Source organism: Babylonia areolata, chromosome 22, assembly GCF_041734735.1.
Source record: "Babylonia areolata isolate BAREFJ2019XMU chromosome 22, ASM4173473v1, whole genome shotgun sequence".
Lineage (NCBI taxonomy): Eukaryota > Metazoa > Mollusca > Gastropoda > Neogastropoda > Buccinidae > Babylonia > Babylonia areolata.
Window position 1 is genome coordinate 29,672,175 of NC_134897.1, and position 10,000 is coordinate 29,682,174.

General features: G+C 41.8%; 2 protein-coding genes across 3 annotated transcripts in view; one reads left to right on the forward strand and one right to left on the reverse strand.

Annotated features, from left to right (window-relative positions):
• Positions 1-6,970, reverse strand: part of LOC143296918 (katanin p60 ATPase-containing subunit A-like 2) — a 48,585-nt gene extending 41,615 nt beyond the window's left edge. The window contains exon 1 of the mRNA XM_076608932.1: positions 6,915-6,970. Within this exon, the coding sequence (XP_076465047.1) occupies positions 6,915-6,920 (6 nt within the window). The 5' untranslated portion in view covers positions 6,921-6,970. The remainder of the gene's footprint in view (positions 1-6,914) is intronic.
• LOC143296919 (3-galactosyl-N-acetylglucosaminide 4-alpha-L-fucosyltransferase FUT3-like) overlaps positions 5,742-10,000 on the forward strand; it is a 5,148-nt gene continuing 889 nt past the window's right edge. Inside the window, exons 1-2 of one of the 2 annotated variants that reach the window (XM_076608938.1) lie at positions 5,742-5,902; positions 9,051-10,000. The exon at positions 9,051-10,000 is cut by the window's right edge and continues 889 nt beyond it. In XM_076608938.1, coding sequence (XP_076465053.1) covers positions 9,057-10,000 — 944 coding nt within the window. In that variant the 5' untranslated portion in view covers positions 5,742-5,902; positions 9,051-9,056. Of the gene's footprint in view, positions 5,918-9,050 lie in introns of both variants that reach the window. The other variant, XM_076608937.1, reaches the window with a different exon arrangement.

The following is a 10,000-nucleotide window of genomic DNA, read 5'->3' on the forward strand; positions in this document are numbered from 1 at the left end:
TTTTCTCTCCTGTATATATCAAACCAATTCCAGTATTACTGGCAAATGAGTGCTAAAATAACATGCAATTTATTGTGTATTTTATTTGGTTACACCCATCGAGATCGTATTTGTTTATAGGTCAGTGGTTACACCATGTCATTGTTATTGCTATGCGCCAACTAACCCTCCAGTTCCCAGTTCAGGTTCAACTAGTCAGATACAGAGCCGTATTGTAAATCTAAGTTGTGATCTCTGCATTTGTCTATTCTTATTGCATTGTACCAGGCTGATGATTACATTTGGCCTCAGTTTTATTTCATTTTATTTCTCCCCCATTTGTATTATTCCCCCTTTTGTTTCTTCTTTTTGATTTATCTTCGCTCTTCCTCTGTGGCCTTCATCCTGTTATTGTCATGTTTCCTTGTTTCTTTATAACTCAAAAGAGTTAATGGGAATAAACAAACACTGAAACTCAAACTCAGAGTTCGACATTGGAAGACAGAAGTCACAATTGCAAAATGAAAAAAAAAATATAAATGAAGTTAAAAAAAAAAAGCATCAGTACGAAAACATAGGGTACAGCAGTAAATCCTTTTCGCAGGTAAAAAAAATCAAACAAACAAAACTGTAAAAAAAAGAAACAACCAAAAACCGACCGGATGTGTACGTGCACTGACTGGACACACACACACACACACACACACACACACCGACACACAGTACAGACACTGACATGCGCGCGCGTGCGTATTCACGCGCATATTTCCCTTTCGTTGTCAAATGATTGGTGGTTTTCATGACGTTTTGTGAACGTTGATGATAAGTCGTAGGGAAAAAATCACCCGAAAGCAGTTTTTGCCCCAAATAAAACCACATGCACAGTGTTTTGGAAAATTAATAGTGGTTTACAAAAACAGTCCGAAGCCCAACTGCATGTAGTCACAATGACATTATATACAGAGCGCGCACCAGCCAAAACTGACAAAAAAACCCCTAAAAGTTGTACACGATAGACACGGTAACATAGAATCATCATGACGGAAACAGAATAATATCGCATATAGGACACAGCCGTGACTGACACAGAAAACCCTCACCGAAACAAACAAACAAACAAGAAATAGGCTATCTTGAAGAGACATTAAATTTTCACCAATACACATCTGTCGGAAACACATGCAACCCATTAAAAAAAAAAATCTATTTATTTACTTTATTTTCATTATTATTATGAATCTTTATTTATTTTTTTGAATTATTTTTTTGTTATTTATTTATTTATTTATTTTATTTTATTTTTTTCTCAAGGCCTGACAAAGCGCGGTTGGGTTACGCTGCTGGTCAGGCATCTGCTTGGCAGATGTAGTGTAGCGTATATGGATTTGCCCCAACGCAGTGACGCCTCCTTGAGCTACTGAAACTGAAACTCTTGAACGAAAAGGTGAAAACATACTGTGGCATATAAACACTCTGATTCTATATTGCTGACAATTCCATGAAAAAAAAAAAAAAAAAAGAAGAAGAAAGGTCCCAAAGTCAGCGCTCTTATTCCTTTAGTCTCAATAGTTCCTTGTATTCCATGAAGAGTAAGGGATTTTGCTGTCTGTCTGACCGTCTGTCTGTCTGCCTGTTTTCTTGTGGTCAGTGAATGAAGACACCGGCGGCCGCTGACATATCACGGAAGCCTGCCGCTCACCACATGATGCGCACGCGTGCACACCAGAACGCACTGACGCGCTCACACACGCCAGCAAGCACACACACACACGCGCGCATGCTCACATACACATATAACCCCCCCCCCCCCCCCCACACACACACACACACTATTCCCCCTCACACACCTCCACACGCACGCACGGCATACACAGACAGCGTCCACACTGATGCGCTTACATTAGTGCGCGCGCGCGCGCGCGCGCACACACACACACACACACACACACTTTCTGTCTGTCTGTCAGTTCTTTCTGATGTACTCAGTACACTCACGTAAGTTATTGTAGTGAAAGAATGGGTGTTGTTTTAAAATATTAATTTCTGCCCTCTTATCTCCTATACATGTACCTTCTCTCTCTTCCCAACCCCCCTCCCACTCCACCTCCGCCCCCACGGCCGGCATCCCCTCTCGCCCCGCATCCGTCAGTTTCCCTCAGTCCCTCCCACACCCCTTCCATCCACCCTCCTCCCCCCCCCCCCCACCTCCCCATCCCCCCTCAACCCCTCGTTTACCTGCCTCAGTATTGATTGGAGTTTCCCTCTGTTAGTACTGTACTTGTCCGGGCGGCTGCCGCAGCAAAGCTACCCGAGTCTTTTTGTGGAGGACTATATAACTCGTCCTACCAGTTTTAGAGATCTTAACTCGTCATACCAGTTTCAGAGATCTATGAAAGCTATGTACGTGTGTGTCATGTAATATGCATGCCTGTCCCTAACACTGATGAGAATTGACGAGAATGAACGGTTTGTTGTTCTTCACACAAAAACGACTGTCCCGCTATGTGTAGTATCAGTATTATTAGTATCAGTACTAGGTCAAGGAGACGTCAGTGCGTTCGGACAAATCCATACACGCTACACCACAGCTCAGTGCTAAGCAGATGCCTGACCAGCAGCGTTACCCAACGCGCTTAGTCGGACCTTGAGGAAAAAACCAAACATAATTATATACATGTACATATATGATGAACAAATGGAAATTGAAAATATTAAAAAAAAACACACAAAAAACCAGCAAAGAAAGAAAGAAAATAAATGAATAGATAATTCATTCTTTTAAGTAATAATAATAAATAAATAAAATGAAATAAAAAGACAATAACGATAATAAATACACCAACAAGCCAATAGATGTAACTAACACAGATCACACACACACACACACACACACACACACACACACACACACACACACACACACACACACACACACACACACACAAGTTTCAAGTTTCAAGTTTTAATTATCCTTTCACTCCTATTGGAGTATGGAGGATTACTGCAAAATACTCTTTTCGTGCCCATAACAAACATTTCCAAATACACAACAATGGCACATAAAAGTTGAGAAAACACAAATGTCTTTTAACTCCAAAAGTATAACTAGGCAACATTTGCAAATCTAATCATCTTACTTACAGCTAAAATGACTTTTTTGCCTCCTTTGAGCATATTACAAAAATTAAAAACCGATTTTGGAGACAAATATTTTTTTGGAACATATCTATTTCGTAACTGATCATAATTGGGACATTCCATTATAAAATGAAACTCATCACCAATCACAGACATGTTACAAACCTTACAAAACCGTAACTCTCGTGGTATGCCTTTGTGTCTCCCTGTTTCTATTTCCAGCTTATGATTACTACTTCGAAATCTGAAGAAGCTGATAACATAATTATCAGGCATTTGACTTATATATTTTTCTCTACCAAATCCACTTTTGAAATTTCTATAAAACAAACATTTACTACTCGCCTCTAGAGCATGTCTCCATAGATTTTGAAAACTATCTCTCAAGGCAATGTTGACATTCTTGCAGAAAGATTCCCTCTCCAAGAAGAATTGAGCATCCCAAACACAGTCATACCCTGCTTCTATTAAAATTTGTCTGATACAACTCATCCATTTTGAAGAATAAATACCATTTCGATATAAGTCAAGTAATATCAAATATATTTTCCCAGAATATTTTTCTGTGTTTGATATTACTAAGCTGGTCCAAAATCGAACTAATCTCATTTTCACTAACACACTAATTGGATAAATACCAGTTTCTCCATAAACAATTTGGGTCATAGTATTTCTGTTCAGTTTGAACAAGCGTTTCAAAAATTTCAATTCTAATTTTTCAAGTATATCTACATTTTCATAACCCCATATTTCTGCACCATACAACAAAATAGGAACAATCATAGACTGGTACATGTCCAGAATGATATGTAAAGGTAAATCTTGATTTCTGGCTGACTGAAGTAACGAAAACATAGCTTTTTGGCCCTGTTCATAAATCAGTTTTTTAGCTTTATAAAAAGTTCCGTTTCTACTAAATTCGATGCCAAGATATTTAAAAGAATCAACAACATCCAAACATGCATCACCAAACTTAAAAACAGGCTTTAGCTTGTTTGTAGAATTAAATATCATCACTTTAGTTTTCTTTACATTGACCACTAGTTTCCATTCTAAACAATATTTGTGAAAAACATTGAGGGACTGCTGTAATCCTTCTTTCGTCTCTGAAAGTAAAATTGTGTCATCTGCATACAGCAGTACAAATAATCGCATGTAATTATCTAACTCTGAAATGTTAACATTCAATAAAAGATCAACAGATGGACTCTTATGCTCAGTCAAATACAACTCTAAATCATTGAGATACAGAGAAAAAAGCAAAGGCGAGAGATTTTCTCCTTGTCGTACACCCTTACAAATGCTAAAGAAATCAGATTTTTCACCATTTAAAAACACACATGACTTAATTCTATCATACATGTTCATTATGACACGCAAAATTTTACCATTCACGCCTTCATGAACAAGTTTTTGCCATAACCCACTTCTCCAAACTGAATCAAAGGCTTTTTTAAAATCAACAAAAGCACAGTAAAGTTTCTTCTTTTTCATGGAGAAAATATCAATAAGTGATTTCAAAACAAACATTTGATCTAATGTAGAATGGGACTGTCTAAATCCTGCTTGGGCTCCTGAAAGTTTATTGTTTGTATTGATATAATCAGTCAGTCTAGCATTTAACACTGTAGTGAATAGTTTTCCAACACAGCTGAGCAAAGTTATCACACACACACACACACACACGCACGCACAGTAAGACAAACTTGTGGGACTGTTTGGGAAATTTGCCAGTAACTGCTGCCATAAACGCCATAGCATGTAGGAGTGATTCAATCTCTTGTTCAATATTTATCTATTATTTTGTTTTGCTTTTCGTGTGGTTTCATGGAACTTTTGCATGCATGTGTGTCTTATAAACCTTGTTAAGGTTTAATTGACATCAGAATTGATTCTGATTCAAACACACACACACACACACACACACACACACACTCACGCTCACACACACACACACACACACACACACTCACACACGCACGCACGCACACACACGCACACCTATGTAGATCAAATCAAATCAAATTCAAATCAAAAACACTTCATCAATCCACATGGAAATTAACTTGTGCAATCACAAGCTCGTTGTAAACACCAACATAAAATTATCATGCGCAACATAAAAAGAGATTAAAACTAGTCAAATAAGAATTCTCAATAGCTGACAATAGACTACCATCCCCTCCCCCTCCCCCCCGCCCCCCTTCACCCCCCCCGCCCCCCGACACACACACACACACACACACACACACACACACACACACACACACACACACACACACACACACACACACACACACACACACATACTCACGTCAAGACAATATGGTATTGGACAACAATTTTTACAAATGAAAGCATCCAACAAATAAAAGGTATATATTACTAAAATAACATGCGCGCGCGCGCATACACACACACACACACACACACACACACACACACACACACACACCTGTCAAAGCAGCACACGGTTAAAAGTTTTAAGTTCAGTGGGCACGCTAAGGCCATTAGGGAACACACGACGACCCGCCTGTAATCTGCATGGACCTCGATCCTCCACCACCAATGGCTTAAGACTATTCTTTTTTTGGAGTGGACAACACGAGAGCGTACTGCGTCCGGGACGGCGTTATATTGCCTGATATCAGTTTCAGCACACGACATTGTTAGTCAAACTGTGCAGTTCTTCCTAGCTGAAAAGCACCGTCGTGTGTGTGTGTGTGTGTGGGTGGGTGTCAGTGTGTGAAAGAGAAGTCTCCGTCTCAGTCGCAAAGGTGTGGATGTAATTATTATTAAGGTAGGTCGAGGTATTGGAAACGATTTTTATTTTATTTATTTATTTTTTTGGTGATTTAGTAGTTGGTTGGTTGGTCGATTGCTTTTTAATTTCGTTGGTTGGTTGTGTGTTTTCTTTGACACAGATGTACTCAGGTGTGTTTGTGTGTGTGTGTGTGTGTGTGTGTGTGTGTGTGTGTGTGTGTGTGTGTGTGCAAGTTACCAGGTCGCAGGTATTTTTCGCCACCACTCATTCTAGCTTGCTGCTAGCCATTTTCTTTGCTTTTTGTTTTATTATTATTTTTTTAAATTCTTTTTTAGATGAATGTTTTGTTTGTACGCCCTGACCCATATAGTATTCTGAGTCTACGACCTGTATGTATAATTGCTGCCTGCAGAAGATCAAATACGCACGTTAAAGATCATGTAACCTATGTCAGTGTTCGGTGGGTTATGGAGACACGAAAATACCCAACATGCATGAACCACGACAGAGTCATCGGCAAGTCGATGTTGGTCGTGTAACGGTAAGACAAGAAGAAGATCTGTTGTCGTTGGTATGTGACACGCTCTTTTGCTAGTCCAGGTTTTCATAATGTTTGCAACTGTCTGTGGCTGTTAGTTGTGTGGTGTTGGACCACCAGGACGCTATGTCATCATTGATACAGTCCCATTTAGTCAACTTCCCTGTCTGTTTGTCTGTCTCTCTGTCCGTCAGCCTCCATCTATTTTTCTCTCTTTTTTTTTTTTTCCTTCATCGCCGTGTGTTCGTAACGTTTACTTTGTCTGCTGTTGGCACGTAATGAATTTTATATCCGTGTCCGTTTCGGTAATATAATTATATTCCCCCCCCCCTCCCCCCCCCCCCCCCCCACAAACATACGCACGCACAAACACACACACACAAACGCACGCACGCACGCACACACACACACAAACACACACACACACACGCACGCACACAAACGCACGCACGCACACACACACACACACACACACACACACACACGTTTACTCACCCACATGCGCGGCACGAACGGTGACTGTATTCCCTCCCTTAGCAGTTGGGTTTTTGTTGTTGTCGTTATCCCCCCCCCCCCCCCCCCCCCCGCCCCCCCTTATCTACGTCTGATATCACGCGCAGTGAAACGACTTAAACTAAAGAACAAACACAACAACACACGTCACGCAACTGCTCATATCAGTTGAACTATGTCAGCGGCGACATCAGCCTAGCTGAAAACAAAGGAAGTCTGTTCCCAACACGATAGCGTAACTGGTCTCACTCACTTACTCGCAATTCCGGTACCGAACTGTCAAGTGGACACTTTACACCAACCGTGACTACACACCAGCTGAACGACAGAAAAACATAGTACTGAGACAAGAACTAAAGAGAGGAACTGACGAAGGAGAAAGAGACATTGGGACAAGGGGAGGGAATTAAGATTGTGACAGTCAAGTGGTCACCCAGACTTAGTCAGGATGCCCCAAAGGATGACTGACAAACCACCAGACATGGCAACCGTGCACCTAACCTAAAAAGCTAATTGATGACCACGATATCATAAAGAATAGAATGTTTGACTTTGATGGTCAAAGGTGAGTCTGGGCTTGGGAGTACCTGACTAAAAAAAAAACACCCAAAAAACAAAAAAACAACAACCCCAGCAACAACAACAACAACAACAAAAACACCAAAACCAAAACCGACGGGGTGTATAAAGCCGCAAGGTTACGATGCTTGGCATCGCCCCTAACCTGAACCTGAACCTGACTGACATACGATGAACAGTAGACTGCAGTACAGTATTTACAACTGTAGTACAAGGTCTATGATCATGTGGCTCGTTCCTGTTTGTACTGTGGCCACGGGTGTAACGCTGAGACTGCATCATCCAGGTCTTGTGATGTTTGATAAGTATACATATGTCAAGTGTTACGTTGTGCGTAATTTTGTTTGAATGTCTGTTGTTGTTGTGTTTGGTTGGATGTTTAAACAGAATTATGCATGCAGCTTGTCATTTTGGTGGTCAAGTTCATGTTTTATTCTTCGACCTTTACTTTGCAAAGCGCAGCTGGGCATGTTCAATTAATAACATGAAAAGTTGGAATTGGAATTGTAATAAAGCAACACTGCGCGCTCGGTGTCCAGTCCGTATGTATTCGTCAAATTGCACATCCCGGCAGCCACCTTGAATACTGCTTTTAATTAAAAACACAATGTTCAAACGGTTTGATTCAAAATTCTCTCGGATATATTCACCACACCGTAGGTATATATATATATGTCTCTTTTTTTTTTCTTTGGACATTCTAAACCGGCCAAAACTGAGATTCAGATATGTGTGTAGTGCTGAATGAGTCAGAAACGGTCCGGCCTACTGATTTTGACCTGTGCTGAATAAATAGCGTGCCTTCAGCAGAGGACTAAAAACCACTATTAAATGGTTTCCTCATTCATCCAAGGGAATAAATGCCTCAAACATTGACTGTCGCTGAATGCAAAGACTCAAGACCACTCAGTGATCTCTGGTGTGGTGTCAGAAAAGTAAAATGTTGACGACTCCTCTATGTGTAGGAAGGACACAAAATCCTGTTCTGATTATCCCTGTGATAGTAGAACAATATAATGCGTGCTTTGTAAGCCACGGTTCCGCTTCCTCATTTTCAATCTTTTAAAACCGGTCTTAAAACACATCTTTTTTGAAAATGCCTATACATAGACCCTCCATTCCTTTCCAATGACATTTCAGTTATAATCCATGCAGACTCCTCACGTGCGTGCGTGCGTGCGTGCGTTTGTGTGTGTGTGTGTGTGTGTGTGTGTGTGATGTTGGTTTAGAAACTGTTCACTTTCCTCGAATGGCAACGCTGCTGGGTTCACTTTTGGTTCCAGAAAGTGGCTTCAGACGTTTTGATGCAGTGACTGAAATTGGAAGTTAGAAACAAAACAGAACAAAAAAACAAAACAAAACAAAAACAAAACACACAGCAAAACCAACACACACACACACACACACACACACACACACACACACACACACACACACACACACACACACACAGAGATTTGTGTGTGTGTGTGTGTGTGTGTGTGTGTGTGCTTTATCAGGGACAAACATTTTCACACTGTTTCATCTCTTTTGTTTCAGAAAAGGATGGGCCGCAAACGTCAGCTTTTCCTCGCTCTCCTCCTGTTTGGACTATGTGTGTTGATCGTCAAGACGTTTTACGTTTTTGTCATCAGTGATCACCGTCAGACAGTCAAAGAGACAGCAGCTCCACTACTGCGCCACGAAGGAGCAGGCATACTGGAAGTGAGCGACGGAAGAAGCTCGGAAAGAAGCAAAGCAGCGGTTGAATCCAGAACGTTCGAGGACCACGCGGCACACGGCACAGCCTCTCCTGAACGATCAAACACTGCTTCATTCAACGTCCGCCTCCCGCCTGATTCGCGATACATGTCCAAAGCCATCATCGCCACTGCTCCTGTCTCGCCTCAGAAGAAACTGATCGTTGTGTTCAACCGTCCGGAATGGTTGTTCAGCGGAGACCCCCACTACCAGAAGGTGTTCGACACCTGTCCTTACTCCTGCACCATGACAGACGACAGACGTCAGCTGTCCGTAGCGGACGCCGTGTGGGTGGACGTGGGTCGGCTGAACGACCCGGTACCTCCCCCCAACCGCCCTCCCCACCAGATGTGGGTGGCTTACAACATCGAATCACCCATACACTTTCTGGGCCACTTCTATTCCCCGGCCTGGAAGAGTGTCTTCAACCGAACCTTCAGCTACAGGACCGACTCGGACTTCTTCCGACCGTACGGCGACTTTGAGCTGCGGACTGAGCCGGCTTGGAAAAACTACACACAGATCATGCTGAACAAAACGAAACCCGTCGCATGGTTCGTCAGCAACTGTGGGACTTCAAGCAGGAGAGAGCAGTACGTTAACGCCATGAGGAAGCACATCGACATTGACGTCTACGGTAATTGCGGACAGTTCCACTGTCCCGGACTGGCAGAGGAAAAGTGTTTCAGGTTTTTGAACGACACCTACTATTTCTACCTGGCCTTTGAAAACTCCTACTGTGGGGACTA